The sequence below is a fragment of the Cryptococcus neoformans genome (assembly GCF_000091045.1).
Source record: "Cryptococcus neoformans var. neoformans JEC21 chromosome 8 sequence".
NCBI classification, from domain to species: Eukaryota; Fungi; Basidiomycota; class Tremellomycetes; order Tremellales; family Cryptococcaceae; genus Cryptococcus; species Cryptococcus deneoformans.
This window is the reverse complement of record NC_006693.1, coordinates 604,307-620,798: the sequence shown is the minus strand read 5'-3', so window position 1 is coordinate 620,798 and position 16,492 is coordinate 604,307. Positions and strand designations below refer to the sequence as shown.

The 16,492-nt window shown below is 47.4% G+C and overlaps 8 protein-coding genes across 8 annotated transcripts in view; 5 read left to right on the top strand and 3 right to left on the bottom strand.

Annotated features, from left to right (window-relative positions):
* The window catches only part of CNH01780 (hypothetical protein), a 7,344-nt gene extending 6,921 nt beyond the window's left edge, over window positions 1-423 (top strand). The window contains exons 11-13 of the mRNA XM_024657671.1: window positions 1-55; window positions 112-217; window positions 280-423. The exon at window positions 1-55 is cut by the window's left edge and continues 428 nt beyond it. Of these exons, the coding sequence (XP_024513344.1) occupies window positions 1-55; window positions 112-126 (70 nt within the window). The 3' untranslated portion in view covers window positions 127-217; window positions 280-423. The remainder of the gene's footprint in view (window positions 56-111; window positions 218-279) is intronic.
* On the bottom strand, window positions 394-3,728 carry CNH01790 (vesicle-mediated transport-related protein, putative). Its single transcript, XM_024657672.1, has 5 exons — window positions 3,384-3,728; window positions 2,529-3,335; window positions 1,741-2,487; window positions 1,627-1,679; window positions 394-1,572 (listed from the first exon to the last, which is right to left on the bottom strand). Exons 1-5 carry the CDS (start codon window positions 3,482-3,484, stop codon window positions 524-526), a joined length of 2,757 nt encoding a protein of 918 aa, XP_024513345.1. The 5' UTR covers window positions 3,485-3,728; the 3' UTR covers window positions 394-523.
* Window positions 3,729-3,868: 140 nt separating this feature from the next.
* On the top strand, window positions 3,869-6,587 carry CNH01800 (hypothetical protein). Its single transcript, XM_024657673.1, has 3 exons — window positions 3,869-4,085; window positions 4,147-4,859; window positions 4,909-6,587. Exons 1-3 carry the CDS (start codon window positions 4,018-4,020, stop codon window positions 6,093-6,095), a joined length of 1,968 nt encoding a protein of 655 aa, XP_024513346.1. The 5' UTR covers window positions 3,869-4,017; the 3' UTR covers window positions 6,096-6,587.
* Window positions 6,122-7,078, bottom strand: CNH01810 (hypothetical protein). Its single transcript, XM_572355.2, has 3 exons — window positions 6,797-7,078; window positions 6,632-6,739; window positions 6,122-6,572 (listed from the first exon to the last, which is right to left on the bottom strand). The coding sequence occupies exons 1-3, from the start codon at window positions 6,938-6,940 to the stop codon at window positions 6,279-6,281; spliced, it is 546 nt and encodes a 181-aa protein (XP_572355.1). The 5' UTR covers window positions 6,941-7,078; the 3' UTR covers window positions 6,122-6,278.
* A 179-nt stretch (window positions 7,079-7,257) lies between these two features.
* On the top strand, window positions 7,258-11,778 carry CNH01820 (conserved hypothetical protein). The gene is made up of 16 exons (XM_024657674.1): window positions 7,258-7,627; window positions 7,678-7,745; window positions 7,803-7,915; window positions 7,966-8,078; window positions 8,143-8,296; window positions 8,347-8,498; window positions 8,547-9,235; window positions 9,292-9,670; window positions 9,727-9,819; window positions 9,872-10,193; window positions 10,244-10,381; window positions 10,439-10,561; window positions 10,613-10,785; window positions 10,834-10,918; window positions 10,973-11,523; window positions 11,588-11,778. The coding sequence occupies exons 1-15, from the start codon at window positions 7,341-7,343 to the stop codon at window positions 11,426-11,428; spliced, it is 3,345 nt and encodes a 1,114-aa protein (XP_024513347.1). The 5' UTR covers window positions 7,258-7,340; the 3' UTR covers window positions 11,429-11,523; window positions 11,588-11,778.
* A 142-nt stretch (window positions 11,779-11,920) lies between these two features.
* On the top strand, window positions 11,921-13,544 carry CNH01830 (arylformamidase, putative). The gene is made up of 4 exons (XM_572358.2): window positions 11,921-12,056; window positions 12,120-12,841; window positions 12,899-12,990; window positions 13,042-13,544. The coding sequence occupies exons 1-4, from the start codon at window positions 12,001-12,003 to the stop codon at window positions 13,525-13,527; spliced, it is 1,356 nt and encodes a 451-aa protein (XP_572358.1). The 5' UTR covers window positions 11,921-12,000; the 3' UTR covers window positions 13,528-13,544.
* CNH01840 (expressed protein) lies at window positions 13,031-14,465 on the bottom strand. The gene is made up of 5 exons (XM_572359.2): window positions 14,317-14,465; window positions 14,217-14,266; window positions 14,013-14,135; window positions 13,679-13,959; window positions 13,031-13,621 (listed from the first exon to the last, which is right to left on the bottom strand). The coding sequence occupies exons 1-5, from the start codon at window positions 14,387-14,389 to the stop codon at window positions 13,579-13,581; spliced, it is 570 nt and encodes a 189-aa protein (XP_572359.1). The 5' UTR covers window positions 14,390-14,465; the 3' UTR covers window positions 13,031-13,578.
* Window positions 14,466-14,739: 274 nt separating this feature from the next.
* CNH01850 (conserved hypothetical protein) lies at window positions 14,740-16,474 on the top strand. The gene is made up of 7 exons (XM_572360.2): window positions 14,740-15,001; window positions 15,074-15,142; window positions 15,191-15,376; window positions 15,429-15,630; window positions 15,686-16,006; window positions 16,063-16,224; window positions 16,279-16,474. The coding sequence occupies exons 1-7, from the start codon at window positions 14,949-14,951 to the stop codon at window positions 16,285-16,287; spliced, it is 1,002 nt and encodes a 333-aa protein (XP_572360.1). The 5' UTR covers window positions 14,740-14,948; the 3' UTR covers window positions 16,288-16,474.
* The last annotated feature ends 18 nt before the right edge of the window (window positions 16,475-16,492 follow it).

The window sequence follows — 16,492 nt, the reverse complement described above, 5'->3', positions numbered from 1 at the left end:
ACGACCCCCTCCGCCGCCGCCCGAGGATGTGCTCTTTATCAAAAAAAAGAAAAAGGTACGTTTTAAGCCCATATACCCCAAGCAATACATATTAATTAGTTGTATATGCAGCGACTCAACAAGTAAGAATTTTAGAAGCACTACACACGCTATTCTTCATCCATCCATTCGCATTTGTTTGCAATCTCCATCCACAATACCATCATATTTTCTGGCAGTAAGTATCGAAGACGTACCAGAAGTCGTTCGTCAAATTAGTACTGATGTGTGAGATACTAGCATATAGATCACGAAGCAATCCCTTACGCCATTTTATGAACATCAAGCAATTGACCCAATTACACCATAGCATAAGGTTCCTCGACATCATAGCAATTGTACAAGCATATTCATACCGTCTTGCATATGTATAATGTTTTCAGCTAACCGTCATATATGATCCATTGTGATTTCACCAGAGTATTTACTGACGCTTTGCGATCTCTGTACTCTGTATATCGTCCGCGCCTTGGTCAAGGGATTATCAAGTGTCCTTGGTTATGGTCTCCTTTTCCTCTATACTTAGTCCGCTGCTCCCAACATTGGCCATCTTTCTAGCTATGCTCTCGAGTTTTTCCTTCATCTCCTTTCGTTGTTTTTCAGCCTTGACCACCTTTTCCTTTTGCTCATCTGATAAGGTGGCCAGTTTCCGATACTTCATGATATACGATTCAATCGCTTTGATTTTGTCTTTCATCTTGCGACAATCCACTGACAAGGCCTCAGAGTTATCAGCGGTAACCGAATTCGCTGACTTATTTGGTTCTTCTGATGACTTCGCCCGCTTTGAAGAATGTTCTTTAATACTTGCCCTCTCATCCCTTTGAAGCTTTTTTTCCCGTTGTTCGGGTAACGAGCGAGTATCATTTCTATGATCATCATCCTTCGAGGCAGGAGTTGTGACACCAGACTCTTTGACCTTATCAACCGGCATATTGCGTCTCTGAAGGTTGGCGACTTTAGTCTTCAAAACTTCATGTTGTGCTTTGACCTTTGAAAGCTTCATTTCTGAACCGCTTGTGACTTTATTCTGGGCATGATGCTTCTTCAGATAGCTTTCAACATCTTCAAGCTTATGCATCAGCCCCTTGGTTGTTGTCTTGTTATCTTCAGCTCCTTCGTCGTAAAGGCTCGCTATGAGTCCTTCCCTCCTTTTCAAGGCTGCTTTTAACTGGTCTTTCAACGCTGGCGTTAGATCGTTTTCTGATTTCAATTTCTTAATTAGGTTTTCCAGTTCTGCAAGTTTTTTCTCTGAGCCATCTTTATTTTCGGGACTTTTTTGTGATGGTGAAGAACGGGATGTGCCTATATTTGACTCCTCAGCCACTTTATGCTTAGTTTCTGCAGCCGCCTTTTCGGTAGTAGAGGGTGCCGTAGTTTTAGACGACACAGGCTTGGAGACGGCAACGGAAGACGCGACAGTCGATCGGTCAGTTGCTCGAGGATCATCCAAGGTCGGTAAAGATCCCTGATGGGAATCAATGTACTGCCAGACAAAAAAGACAAGAAGCAAGAAGCTCAGCTGTGGGTACACTGAGAAACAATGCTTTTTCAGTAAAATTATGGTACTAATTCTGGATGACTTACATTGGTAGAGGAGAATGCAAAGCATAGCTTGAGCTGCATATGTGGCCTTATCACTATTACATTATGTTAGTAGTTGAGCCCCATCGCCATCTGCAGACTAATAAGACAGCGCACAGTTGGTGATTTCGCGACATATGTCCTTGGGAAATCTTGGCGGCGACACTTGCTCTTCCCGAGTCCTTGTCTATGGTAGCAATTGATGATGCAGAGGTCGCCCCGGTACTTGAAGCCTTGATTTCGGCCTTTTTTCTGGCTTTAGACTCCGCCTCTGCTTTAATCCTGTTTGCGGATGTCTTCTCTGACCCTCTGCTTTCAGAAATGAGTTTTCCATTCATGTCTTTCCCATCATCTTTTCTGGCCTCGTTCTTCTTCTCTATGAATTTCTTCTCTATGGGCTTCTCCTCGGTGACTTTCTTCTTCTCCTTTGGTTCCTCCACGTCTACCTCTTCCTCTGGTTCCTTAGGCACTTTGGGGGCTGCCATAATATGCTCTGGGGTATCAGGTATATTGTTCCACCACATTGTATTCCTAGGGTAATGAGGTTTTGGATGAAGCCCTTGAGGAAACGGTACCAATGCCGGACGGAAACCGCGCATGGTCATAAAATAATTGTGGTGGATGTTTTGCGTTTGCTTAGGCTTCTTTGTCGGTTTCTTGAGTGCTGATTTGAGAGAGCGGTAATCACCGGAGATGAGTGCGTCCTCCTCCTGGATTTTCGACTGAGCACTGGCTACGGAGGGGTCAGCGATAAGAGACTCTTTGGAGCCGGCTTTTTTCTCCGTGTTCGTTTTGACCAATGTTTCATCCTTGACGTCTCCTGTCCTCTCGCCAGCCATCCGCTCTTTACCTTTATCTTGAGATCTGTACCCGTGTCAATTCTTTTCAAATATTGAACAACTTACTTGTTAGACTGGCTCTTAACCTGATCGTTAGTGATCTTTGACTTTTGTGTCTTTTCCGATTCGGTAAGTACTCGTATCTGCTCGGAGGCGGATGGATTTTCAAAATGCTTTGGCTTCTCTTTTTGGCTTGCATCAACCGCTTTATCGGTAGAGCTGATCTGGCCGTTGTTATCGATCTCTATAGGTTCTTTAGTCCGTTCTCGACCCTCCTGCACTGGATCGGGGGGGCAATTGACACTATCTTCCGCCAGTTGCTTGACTGCTTGTCGCACAGTTTTCTTGTCGATGGAAGATAGCCTAGTCTCAGACTCGCTGTCTTTGCCTTTTTTGTAGGGCGCTTCAGTTTTTACTTCTTCATTAGTACTGCGGTGAGCTTGTGTCTCAACAACCCTCTCTTGTCGTCCAAGCGAACGATGCCTATCCCATAACATAGTGAATAGGTCCCTTAATTCTCCCAATAGGTGACCATCATCGAGACCCTTCACAAGATTGAGAGTCAGCAGGATGATGATAATGATGGAGGCAGGATTCATCCATGATGTCAGCTTGGAGCAGAAGAATGACAGAGATAAAATCAGCATCGAGAATCCGTCGCTCCAGGAATCGATGGCCGTTGTCCCATCAGATGCAGTTTCCGAGCCGCCAGATCGACGGCCATCTTGATCATCCGTGAGATTGGAAAGGGGTGTTTGTAGCATTTGCACTTGTGAAGGTTGGATGAAGATGCCAAGGGGAGCGGCAGTGGGCTTCATTGCCAGGTTGATGATCACCATAGCTGCTACGGCCTGTTCAAGGGGTCCAAATAGCCTGCCATTGATATGAGCACATGAGTGGGTCCAATTTCTGATTACTTACTGGTCGTTATATCGGTGAAACCATGATTTCAAAGATCGTATTACGCGGTTGTAATAACAAGCCACGAGGAGTAACGGTTGGAGAAAAAAAGGGAGTGTCATGGTCGCAGGCACACGATATCTGCACGATATAAGGGGTGATATCAATACAGCGTACAGGAACACGTTGTACGTAGATGAGTACTCGTATCTTGAAGAGGCCTTATGGTTATCGCGATTCCAAAATCCTTAAACCATGCAGATAGACATCGGGTCTTCCTTGAGATGGGATAGCAACGGCCTGGCATGACTGTTTTGGTGGGGCGATAAGAAGAATAAAATGGAGTCTCAGCAAAGGAAAGTGTCTTGAACCAAAAAGGAAGAGTCAGGAAACTATAGGAAACCGAGGCGGTTTGTTTGGAGTTAGCACTCGCGGATCGGGACAGAGCTGCAGAAGTCCTCCGTGTATTTTGGCTTTGGTATAAACTGAACTCGCCCTTCTTGGTGGTGACACTCTTCATCTACAATAGCTTCACATCGTCTGCATTGGTTGCAGCATTCATCAGACGTGCTCTGCGCTACTATCACTACTATTTGGACCACTATTTGTGCGCTGGCGTATCTCAGATTCCTGTGAAGAGGCATAAGCGTCGTATATGCCAAAACCCCATTTGAAGGCCCTCGCCATCACAGATTTGCGACCATCTTTTTTGTCAACCATTTCGTACGTGCAGCGTTGCGGCGAGATACGTTTAACTCGCCACAGTAACTGAGTCTCTATGTAGCCACGCTATCAATATGTCATTCAATAGGAGCTCTCATCATGATGACCTTCCTGGACAAGAGCTGGAAAGACGGCCCCGACATACTCGCTCGGGGAGAGAATGGCGCCGCTATAGCCCCTCTTGGCCTGTGGACTTCTCTTCGCCCCCTCCAGATTACCGCTCCTATAGCACCAGTCCCGTTCGAACGCGTTTATATCACTCCCGACCCTCTCCTTCAGAGACAACTCGTGGACCATGGCGCCCCCCTCCTCCTCCACCGGTGTCCTTCCCCCCTCCACATTACGTCGATTTGGCGCGTCCTTCCACGAAAAAGAATAAGGCGTTGGTAAAGAAGACTGTTACGCCAAAACTACTGGTGCTCGACCTGAACGGGGCGTTGGTATGGAGAAATCGGAGTTACAGGGCACATATGTCCAACCCGAGACCATACCTGTCGTGTTTTCTGGAATACCTTTTCCTCCCCGAACCATCGTCCGACAATGGAAATAGACCTGGCGACACTCAATCAGTACGGCCTTGGGAAGTTTTCGTCTGGTCATCTGCTCAGCCCCACAATGTTCGTGCAATGGTAGAAGCGTGCTTCGGTTCACGGTGGATAGAAGGGATCTGGGAACAGGCTAGCGAGGAAGGGAAAAAGGGAACGGAGGAGGGTGAAGGGAGATTACTGGGAGTATGGGCGAGAGATAAAATGGGTCTAAAGGGTTTTGACTACTGTGAGTTCCATATCGCGCTCATGAGACGCAACAGCTAATATGACGCTAGCGAGGAAAGTGCAAACAACCAAGGATTTGAGAAAGGTTCTTTCTCACTTGATCGAGACGAAAAAGCTTCCAGACCCGACTACCCCCTACTCAGAGAAAACAATCGTCCTTTTGGATGATTCTCCTCTGAAAGCGGTCTTCCAGCCGTGGAACCAAATAGTCATACCTGAATTTGACAAGGCACTCCATCGGTCCAGTCGTCTTGCTGCCGGTCTCAAATCGGACACTCATGATGATTCCGATGATGGCGAAGCTTCAACTTCCCAAACTGGCCAAGGTCATGAGATGGACAAAATTCTTCTTGCTGTCATTGGCATTTTGGATCAGCTGCGACACGTTTCCAATGTTCCCCTTTGGGTTAGGGCTGGTGGTCTTACGTTTGACCTTGACGAGACAAATCTCCACCCTCCTACCCACGAGTCTCTGCCATCCCATGTCGATTATCAGCATTGGTTCAACGATCAAGAAGTGTACTCGAAATGGGTCGCTAAGGGCGAGGAAGCGCTGAAGCGAAAAGGAATTGAAGTTAGGCACGGCTTGGACATACCGCCATCTCCGCCGAGCAGGGAAACGCAAGATGGGATATTCCATGTTGCCCCTATTGCTTCTCTTCGTTCTCCATCCTTGGATTCACGTGAAGAAAGAGAGGAGAGTCGCGCCCGTTATTCACCGTCAAGACCGACCTCCTGTTTATCCCCCTCATCATCGGATGATCGTCTCGATTTTGAGGTTTCTGATGGGGAGATGGAGTGTACAAAATCAGAAAGTGCATTCGCGAGAAGAAAGAGGGAAGAAAGAGCTCGAGAGAAAGCTGCGCGAAAAGTTAGGAAGGGGCAGCAACAATTTGCTAGGTATGCGGAACATAAAGTGGATGAGGAAGCAATCAAGGGCGAGGTTCACCCCGGTGATATAGCAGACCTTTCAATAAACGAAAACGCAGCGGTCCCCTCAGAAAATAAAATTGATAGCAAAGCACCTAATGAAAATGACATCGAGTCCGTCGCTGCTAGAAAGGAGGCCAAGCAAGTGCGACGTAAGCAAACGAGGGCGGAACGGAAGGTGAAGAAGAATGAAAAAGAGCGAGAGTTAGAGGAATTGAGAAGGGAGAGGAAAGGAGAGCAAGCAAGCGGTGAAGCACCAAGAAAGAGAGCATCACATCTGCAAAGACGGCATCCACTCAAGGAATAGGCTTCACGAACATTAATGAATGACTGCGTCGTCGGATTCGTTCATTCCATGTTGCAATGACATTTCGAACTGTCATTACATAGCGGCAGGCCGCCACGCCTTGCAACAGCATAAACTGCTCCGCACGGCGTATACGTACGAGACTATGTATGCATGCATTACGCACGTATCCAGTATGCCTGATTAAGCTTTCAAGGCTTCCTGCACCCATTTTCCAACAGCCTTCTTATCCACCGCGGCCTTACTTTCGCCCAGTTCCTCCCACAGCGCTTGTAACACTTTGCCAGCGGCCCCTTTTGATGATCGTACGTCTTCAGGTAACGATTCGATAGTCTTCTTGATGATTGATTGCAATACCTCTTCAGAAGGGGCAGCTGGGAGGAAAGATCGAAGGAGAGAGATTTCGTTAGTCAAGGAAGCATGATTTTCGGGGTGGGCAGAGGGAGACGAAGGCGCGTATGACTCGGCAGCTTGAGTCTAAACATCGGATGTTAGTGTACCCTGAAAGTGCGGTAAATAATGCCTGGAGTACTTACGCGCTGGGCAATTCCTTTGCGCAGAACGCTGATAACGCTTTCATGAGTTGGGGGCTCATTGGGGTTTGGTCCAGACTTGGCGGCATTCGTGACATCCGCTAAGACTGACTGCAAATGGGCTTTTTAGATACTGTCTGTAAGGGGTCGCTGCTAATAATTACATACCTTCAGGCAACTGGCTGCAGGTCTGTCCTTTGACTTCATGGCAGTCTTGAGGGCATTGCGAAGGGATACTTCGAGAGCCGAAGCGGTAGACAGAAGACGGGGGGTTGTATGAAGGGATCGTCGGATGAAAACTTGTGAAAACATGATGGATGATCGATATTATATGCTAAGGATAGACAATAGTTTTTATTGCACCTTTGACTCCTGACTTATCTGAGTGCGGCCTGATACACTGAGTATGTACAAGTACTTGTAGTGTATTTTATGTTTTTACGAACAGTAGGCCAGAGAGAGGCTGAAGTTAATTTGAAGTTGACATAATGAGCACCCTTAGAAATTAATGGTGACATCGTTACTTCTGACAATAATGTCGGTGACCGCCGCAACTGCTTCGTTTACTCACCTCCTCTCCGCCGGATGACATCAATCTCGTCCAGTATTACTACATCGACAACATGAGCCAAAGTCAAAATCGCTGCTTTGTTCCATAAATGGGGTATTGAAGGTCTTCCAATACTCTGGCTTTCCATTACATATCCACACAATGTCCACAAAGCCACGGCGACACATCCCTTATCTTCCTTTCCACAAAAATCTCATTCGCACTCTCTGCCGACCTCAGCAGGACGACCTCTTACTCATTGCAAAGGGACTGGGTCTCCGTCGCATCGTCTGTGCCCTTCTAAAGACTTATGATAGAAAAGAAGATTTGGTGCTTGTTGTCGGTGCAACTCCAGCCGACGAGGCAGGGATAGGAGATGAACTGGGCATTATGGGCGTGCGGGATCCGGGGTTCAGAGTTGTCGGCTACGAAATGAGCGTCAAGGAGAGGTAAGCGGCATGAGTGCTAGTAAGGATAAACCCTCTGACGTAGTAATAAGGGAGGAAATGTATAGACATGGTGGATTATTTTCAGTCACTAGCAAGATCCTTGTCAATGACTTATTAAGTGAGTTTGCAAATGTTCCGGAGTTGTCATTAAACTGGAACTGAAGTCTGTGCATAGAGGGCACTGTGCCTGTCAAACTAATAACGGGCCTTGTTATCCTTCACGCTGAGAGAATATCACATGGGAGTCAAGAAGAGTTTGCCGTGCGGTTGTTTCGGCGTGAAAACCAGGCAAGCACCTTGTCGGATATTACCAATCATGTGCTAACGATCACTGCTAGAGCGGCTTTTGCAAAGCCTTTTCAGATGAACCGGAGGTTTTCGCCCATGGGATGTCACCCCTTCGAGACATGCTTATCAATCTCAATATGACTAGTGTTTTGATTTGGCCCCGGTAGGTAACTTTGCCATTATCTACTAGCAGTGTTCTCGGCATAAGCTAATATCATCTACGACAGGTTCAATGAGGTCGTGAAGGTAGATCTTTCGAGTCGACGGGCGGACGTGGTTGAAATGTATGTGCCTATGACGGACCTCATGCGGCATTGTCAAGATGCCATCACGGAATGCATGGAAGCTATGCTTGTCGAGCTTAAGCGTGATCATTCTCTTGTAAGTCTATAATGATTTATGAGCCACCGGCAAATAGCTTATTCTTACAGAACCTTGATCTGGAAGATATAAACGTTCGAAATGCACAGTTCAAAAACTTCGATACCATTGTGCGGATGAAATTGAAACCAGTATGGCATAAAGTAGGGGCAAAAACCAAGATCCACGTCGCAGCTCTTACAGAACTGCGAAATCTACATACGTGGGTGTCCTATAGATTGCACTGCTCGAGATCTAATGATAGGTTCAGATGGTTATTGGAGTATGACTCTGCGACCTTTGCGTCATATATCAACACTCTCCAACGACAGCACTTTCAGGCCGAAAGATTGACAACTGGAGCAGGCCGACATATCCACGACTGGTTCAACGCCAAAGCAGCTTCTCAACTTGTGGAGGCTTCACAAGCAAGGGTTTCAAGAAGAAAAATGGTCATGGACAACATCCCTGGTCCGGAAGAAGATGCCGATAGAAGAGAAGTCAGCATTAGCAGGGATGAAGGAGTGGATTCTCAGGAAGGGGAGTATGGGCTGGAGGAAGAAGCTTTGAGAGAACAGGAGCTCGCAGAACAACAAAGACGAGAAATCCAGGGAATTGTTCCTGATGACGATGAAGAGGAAATCATGGAGATTTTCGCTACCCAGACTCAAACTCTTCCTCAGCATCACAGACCAAATGATGCCGACAATGACCTGGAACAAGGGCCAATGGCCCAAGACGAGAATTCGGACGAAACCCTTCGCTCTGCGGAAGGCGTGCCACCTCCGGTCTTCCGTCCGGTGATGCTGAGCGTTAAAGACGATTTGGGTAGAAGCGTGGAGAAGAGACTAAAAAAGGGCTATGAGGCCGTGTTAGAGGAACAACCTAAATGGAGTGTGTTGGCAAAGGTCTTAAAGGAGATTGAAGATACCATTGCCAGTGTTCAAGTGTCCCACGCCGGTATGTTCCTCGTAACAGTCCTATCGGTCATGACAGTTGATGACACCTTTAATCAGACTCCCCGGGAACGAACATCATTCTTGTCATGACCTCTTCCGATCGTACTTGTCTTCAACTTCGTCAATACCTTACTACTATGTCCCGTACGGATCCTCCTTTTGGACCCAACGCTGGTAGGAAGATGATGGAATCTCTCTTCCTTTCGAATTGGCAGCATGAAAAAAATGGTGAAAAGCTTGGGAGCGCTGGAACTGGGATGCATAGGTCAAACGAAGATGAAATCAGGGTCCGAGGAGATATCGAAAGTAAGAGAGTGGAGGAGCAGAGAAGAGCAGAGAGGACTCGGGGACGGGGAAGGGGCGTGCCAAGTTACAAGAGACGGAGACAGAGGGGTGGAGCTGCGGCCCCAGCGCCCAGATTAGCCGAGATGGAGAAGTGAGTATAAAAAGATGATGTGCATAAAACTCCCTACATACTGACTCGGTCCGCAGAGAGCACAAGGAAGCTATGATGAAAGCTCATTCTGCATTCGGTGGTGGTGAGAATGATGAGGACACCCAGATGCAGTGGGCCCTCGGGGAGTCGTAAGTAGACGTTTACGTTTGGAGGACAAGCAATGGGCTTACGCCTATGAAGCACACGGTCCGCATCATTTAATGATCTGTCAACGCCATCTACTAGTCTATCCTCTTCCGACCCATCGTCTGCCTTGTTGGCATCCACGGGTATCCTCGACGAAGACGATCTGCAGCCCGTATCCGGATCTCAGACGATTGCCGAGGCCCAATATGGTCTTTTGCCAGAAAACTTTGAAGAAGCCTATGGTCTTATAGCACCAGAAGGCGCGGTAATTATCAGACCATATGGAGGAGAAGACGATGATATATTATTACAAGAGTTGAGGCCTAGGTTCGTCGTCATGTACGAGCCCAACTTGGCATTCATTAGAAGACTAGAGGTAAGTGGCGGGAGTAGATCTGATTAATGATTCATCTAATGGGATATCAGGTGTACAGAAACTGCAACCCCGGGCTATCATTACGGGTATATCAGATGATCTATACCAACTCGTTTGAGGAGGATCGTTTCTTGTCAACCATCCAAAGAGAAGCCGAAGCGTTCAAAAAACTCATTGACGATAGGCAGGTTAGTCGAGTTTCATTCCTTATGAATAAAACATAATAATTGACCGCGATGCTGTAGTCGATGGTGATCCCGATATACAACAACAACCCCCGAGCTCCTATGCGTGATACCGTTACTCGGTCTAAAACTACTTATTCATCACGTAATGCCGGCGGTGGTGAGAGTGCCGAAGAAGCAAGGGTGAGTCGTCGCGACGTCATATATACCGGCTTCCGCTTATCCTTCATTAAGATCATCGTTGATATCCGAGAGATGGGCGCTCTTCTCCCTTCCCTTATTGATTCGGCCGGTATCAAGGTTGTCCCTTCAACTCTAACTGTTGGAGATTACATCTTGTCTCCTAAGATGTGCGTTGAAAGAAAGAGTTTAGCGGATTTGGAAGGCAGTTTCAATAATGGCCGATTGTCAGTTGCTTTACTTATCCTCAAACTTGCGTTGCTGACTCCTCAAAGACACACCCAATGCGAAGCTATGACCTCTCACTATGAGACTTGCATCCTGCTCATCGAGTTTGACGAAGATAAATTCGGTATGCGAGTAGGTCTATCTTCACTTCCATCCATTCGTCTCATACTGATCCACTTTATTTAGACTAAAGAGGACGCGCGTCGAGAAGCTGCAGGTCGAGCGAATGATCCCGATGAAACATGGCGAGACACTTTCTATCTTCAATCTAAACTGGCTCTTCTTGCCCTTCATTTCCCTCGTCTTCGTATTATCTGGTCTTCGTCACCCCATGAATCAGTCAAGATACTATCTGATCTCAAACTGAATCACGACGAACCCGATGAGATCACAGCTACACTCAAAGGGTCTAGTGAGGGTGAACAGGGGGTAAGAAGCGGGGTCGAAAACGCGGCGGCGGTTGAGATGTTGAGATCCATCCCAGGAGTCAGCGGGAGAAATTTGAAGTTTGTGATGAGCAAGGTGGAGAGCATCAAGCATTTAGTGTCCATGAGCCGAGGACAGCTCAAAGAGATTCTAGGAGAGGAGGGAGGAGAGAAAGCTTGGGAGTTTCTACATCATGACCCGAGGTATTCGCGATGATTCGTTGAAAGCCCAACGTTGGTTGTGCAATTGCAGATGGAGTATATGGGACATGTTTCTATTTTCTACGGGATTCTATGCGGTTCATGTTTAGTGTATGTGCTCTATTTATTGGGCTAGCAACAGCTCGTCGAACTTATGCTTACCATCTAACCTCAGATCATCACATTTTAGGTCTGTCAAATTCATCAGCGGTGCGACATGTACATGAAGTCCTTCTTGTTGCTGTATTTGACCATTCACTTGTATTACTGGTTGGGAATAGCCGGAGGCAAATAAAGCGCTATGTATGCAACAGGTTAATTGGAGGCTGCATATGATTTCGTTGATGGACAATGCATGATGTTTGGGAGATCTTGTTGATGGGGTGTCACCGATTTGTTCAGCGGTCGATAAGCGTCTGATAGCCGCGATAAGCTCCGGGCGGAAGCATCATTGGTCGTTGTTCCCCGCATTCGTCGGCCCATCATCGTTGATAAATGTTGACAACAATAAACCATCATTTGACATTCCCCGTAGCGTTGTCCAGGGTCTATCAGTTCGCAGCTAACAGCCCGTCGGCACGCCCCATAATGACCTCCCTCAACTTCAAAGTCGCCCCCGCCGTTCAGGCTACCGAAGCTCCACCGTGAGTGAACCAGCGACCGCCGTTCTTTTGACGCAGTCACACAATCTTACGCTTCCAATCCAGAATACCCAAAGCTCAAGCATGGGGTTGTCAATACGTTCCATCTCCCTCTGCCCCTCTGCTTGATCTCTCTCAAGGTGTGCCTCGGGCTGCACCCCATCCCAACGTCCTCGCTGCTCTATCCAAGGTCGCCTCTGATCCTCAGGCAGCACGATACGGCCCTATCCTTGGAGAGCCTGGCCTGCGTCAGGCTTTGGCAGAAGAGATCAAAGTTCAATACCACGTCTCCGGGCAGGGGGTCACATTTGAAGATGTTGCGATTACTACGGGGTGCAATATGGCATTCCTGTCGCTGCTTATGACGCTCTGTCCTCCTGGAAAGTCGAGCGTCCTTCTTCCGCTCCCAGCGTACTTCAACCATACAATGTCGCTCTCACTGCAAGACGTGAAACCTGTGTATGTGCTCTGTGAGCCGGATAATATGCTCAAAGCTTCGCTTCCCTCGGCCAGGTCATATCTTGCCTCTTTGAGGAAGGGAAATGGGGATCGAAGAGAACCGCGGATGATTGTACTTGTCTCGCCAAGTAACCCCACTGGCACAGTGTATACAAATGAAGAGATCAAGCAATGGTACGATCTTGCCAGGGAATACAAGGTAGCTCTTGTGCTTGATGAAACTTACAGGGATTTTGTGGAGGGCGAAAGTGGGCAACGAGGATTACCGCATAGACTATTCGAGGAGCCAGATTGGCGATCAACACTGGTATCATTGGGAAGCTTTAGTAGTGCGTATGCCCATGCTATGTTAATATTGAGCCTTCTAGCTGCTAACAGACGAGTAGAGGGGTACAGAATACCGGGGCACAGATTGGGGTCGATCATTGCTAGCCCAGAACTACTGCAACATATCACTACAATCTGCGACTGTATGCAAGTATGTGTGCATCACACCCCTGGGATTGGCTTGTTCCTTACTCTCTGATAGATCTGTCCGCCTCGCCCACCTCAAATTGCTCTTACCCCCCTTCTACCAAGCCTTCGCCCCGATCTTTTCGCCGCGTCTTCGCAACTCTCACATCGACGCCATCTGTTTGAAACCACCGTCAATGCTATACCGGGTTGGGAAGTCATTTCTTCAGGAGGATTTTTCGCCTATGTCCAGTTCCCCGAAGACTATATCTATGCCTCAAGCATCTTAGGGCTGAAAAGAAAAAAGTTGGGAAGTGAAGACGTGGCTCGAGTACTCGCCCTCCGATGTGGCGTTGTTACTCTCCCAGGGAGCTTTTTCATGCCTCCCTTGGCGGACGACGAGCAGTGGGACGATATTTTAAATGGTGAAACTCTGAGGCAGGATAAATGGTTGAGGTTCGCCGTGGCCAACGTAGAGGACGACGTCATACTTTCTCTGGGGCCAAGGTTGAAACTGATGAACAAGATCATGGGTGTCGATAATGAAGGTGTTGCTAGTTAATAAACTATAATAATAGATGCATACAATGAGCGGTGTCTGATGAGGTCAAAATCAGTTGGTGGCTTGCTCTTTGGCTTGCTTCTCGAGCATTCGCCTGAGGTACATCAGCAATCAATCTATACACAATTGATGCAAAACACCATAGACCCACTTTCTAGCCTCCAATATCATTTTCTCCTTCCTTTCCTTCAATCCAAGCTCCCTCTTTTCCTTGGACTCCTCCCACTTGTTATCGATCTGAGCAGTTTCACCCTCAGCCTTCTCCTTGCCTTTGTGAGAAGGTAAGCGAGACGAAAGGTTATACCGATCGATCAAACTCTGAGTTTTGGCATTGGCAGCTTTAGTATTGGTGTTACTAGAAGAATGAGTAAGTGCCGGTTGCGGCGTCGCCGTGGGAATGAGTGAAGCAGGGATATTGAATGTAGGTGGTGGCTAATGCGGCAGAAGTCAGACACTGTCAGTGGGCAGGTTTCAGGACCACTCACCGGAGGAAGCATGCCCCTTTCAAGGATCTCTTCCGAGGTCGCTTGCGCACTCCTAGTACGAGAGAGATGATATACTATATTGGGGACGGGGATATGTGGAAAAGCCGAATGAACAGTCTCGACCTACAAAAAAGCAGAGTCAGCTAGAAGTTCATACGCGGGGAAACCACAAGTCCTGCGGACTCGATCAATAAATAGCCATACCATGGAGGGTGTAACACCGCGTATTCCGCCATCCGAGGTATTTCCTGACTCTATGGAGTTTGTCAGAAGAGTAACGAACAAAGGGATGGAAGAGACTGACTGGTGCCAACGAGCCATTTGACAAAGAAATAAACAGCGGAGATGAGGATAATTGTGGCTATTATGTCCTCCATTATGGATTGCAGGTGTGCGTGACAGAGTGGGCGTGTATCAAGAGAATATAAGGATGCTGCGTGGTATGCGTAGTGTAATGGAAGACAGCAAACGTCTTCTTCGCCGTCGCCCGACAGCCGACCTATAGCCTGTTGGATTTGCGGGAGCAAATTTGTAGTAACCTTTCTGTGTAATTTCTAATGGAAGGCCGAGAGCCGATTAGAAGATGCCACGGTTATTAGTAAGCAGACTTGTCGTGTGATGGTTGGCGGTGGCGCATCCGGCTGATCGGCCCCCTCCGACCTCCACCCATCGGTACCTCGTTCTCAGAGAGTTGACTTCTTTCGCCGAGCTAATAACCTCCACTTCACCGGATCGGTCAAGTGGAGGAACATGGAATCGCTCGGTCTCTCTCCCGTGGATCTTCCACAGACAATTCTCACCCCCAGCCGCTCCCGCCCTATATAAGCCCCCATCCCGTCTCCTTCAGTCGTCTCCACTCACGGCCAACTTTATCGACATAGTTCCACTACTCATCCAGCTACGTACCAGTCTACGTACAACAATTAGCTATCCAACATGTCTACCGTTCCTACTGTCACCGTTGCAGGCAAGCAAGTCGGCCGTATGGGGTGAGTGCTTGTGTTGATGGCCAAGTTACTAGCCCAATGTACGTAAATACTGTGCTGACAGTGTACCGTTAGCTATGGTCTCATGCAACTCACCTGGAACCCCCAACCTCCTCCTCAAGATGTCTCTTTTGCGGCTATGAAGTAAGTCCTTTGATCATCTTTCAGATTCTGTACTAATCAATCAAACAGGGCTGCTGCTGATTCCGGATCTACTGTATGGTCTTCCGCCGCATTCTATGGTAACCCTGGGAACAACTTTGCCAACATCAAGCTGCTCGGAGCCTTTTTCGACAAGTACCCTGAGTACAAGAGCAAAGTTGTGCTGGTCGTTAAGGGAGGGGCGGACTATGCAGATCTTCACCCTCGCGGCACTGAGTGATTTTTTCGCTCGTACTTGAGGAAGCAATGACTAATGTGCTGCCTATAGACTCGATTTCCTCCGCACTGAACTCACGGAGATGAAGAAGATTCTGGGAGACAAAGAAATTGATGTATACTCCCTTGCCAGACTTCCTGAAGGACCAGTGGAAGATATATTCAAAGGATTAGATACTCTCAAGAAGGAGGGTCTGTTTGGCGATGTGGGAGCTAGTGAGATGAGTGCTGCATCGCTTGAGAAAGCGCACAAGGTAAGTCATTTTTTACTGTTGATGTCATCTCACTCAAAAATGACAATCTGTACAGATTACTCCCATTGCTATCAATGAGATCGAAATTTCTCTTTTCTCCTACGATGAGTCCATCCGCGATGCCATCGAATGGCACAACAACAACAAGGTTCCCGTTTTTGCCTACTCTCCCCTCGGACGAGGCTTTATTACACGGACCTATAAGTCGCCCGATGACATCCCTGAAGGTGACTTTAAAAAATACTTGCCCAGATTCCAAGGTCAAGCTTTCTATGAGAATTTAAAGTTGGTGGATAAATTGGATGAGATTGCTGTTAGAAAGGGAGTGAAAGGCAGCCAGGTTGCTTTGGCTTGGATCTTGAGCTTGTCGGACTATGTGAGTGACTTGTCAAGTTTTGTTTTGGTGTCGGATCACTGACAGAAATTTTACAGACTATCCCGATTCCAGGATCATCAAACCCAAAGCGAGTGGTTGAGAACATTCAGTCGACCAACGTGGCATTGACTTCAGAGGAGAAGAAAGAGATCAATGACTTTTTGGATGCTTTTGAAGTCCAAGGTACTAGGTACCCTGCTCAAGCAATGGCCCACCTTGTAAGTTTATCAGACTTCATTAAATACGATTGGAGGCTGATGGTCCATATGCAGATGAAGTAAGCGGTCGATCGATGGCAATGAATGCAATTGCTTGAAAAATCCGTAAATGGAATCGAGTATGTATTGATTATTGCCTATATATCATTGAGTGACGTGATAGTTTTGCCGTTTGAGAAAAGCCGGCGACAAGAAGATAGATGGCAAAGAAAGAGTTTGGTGGACAGAAAAGTGGGATGATATTTCTTATGCCGAATCAGCACTTGCT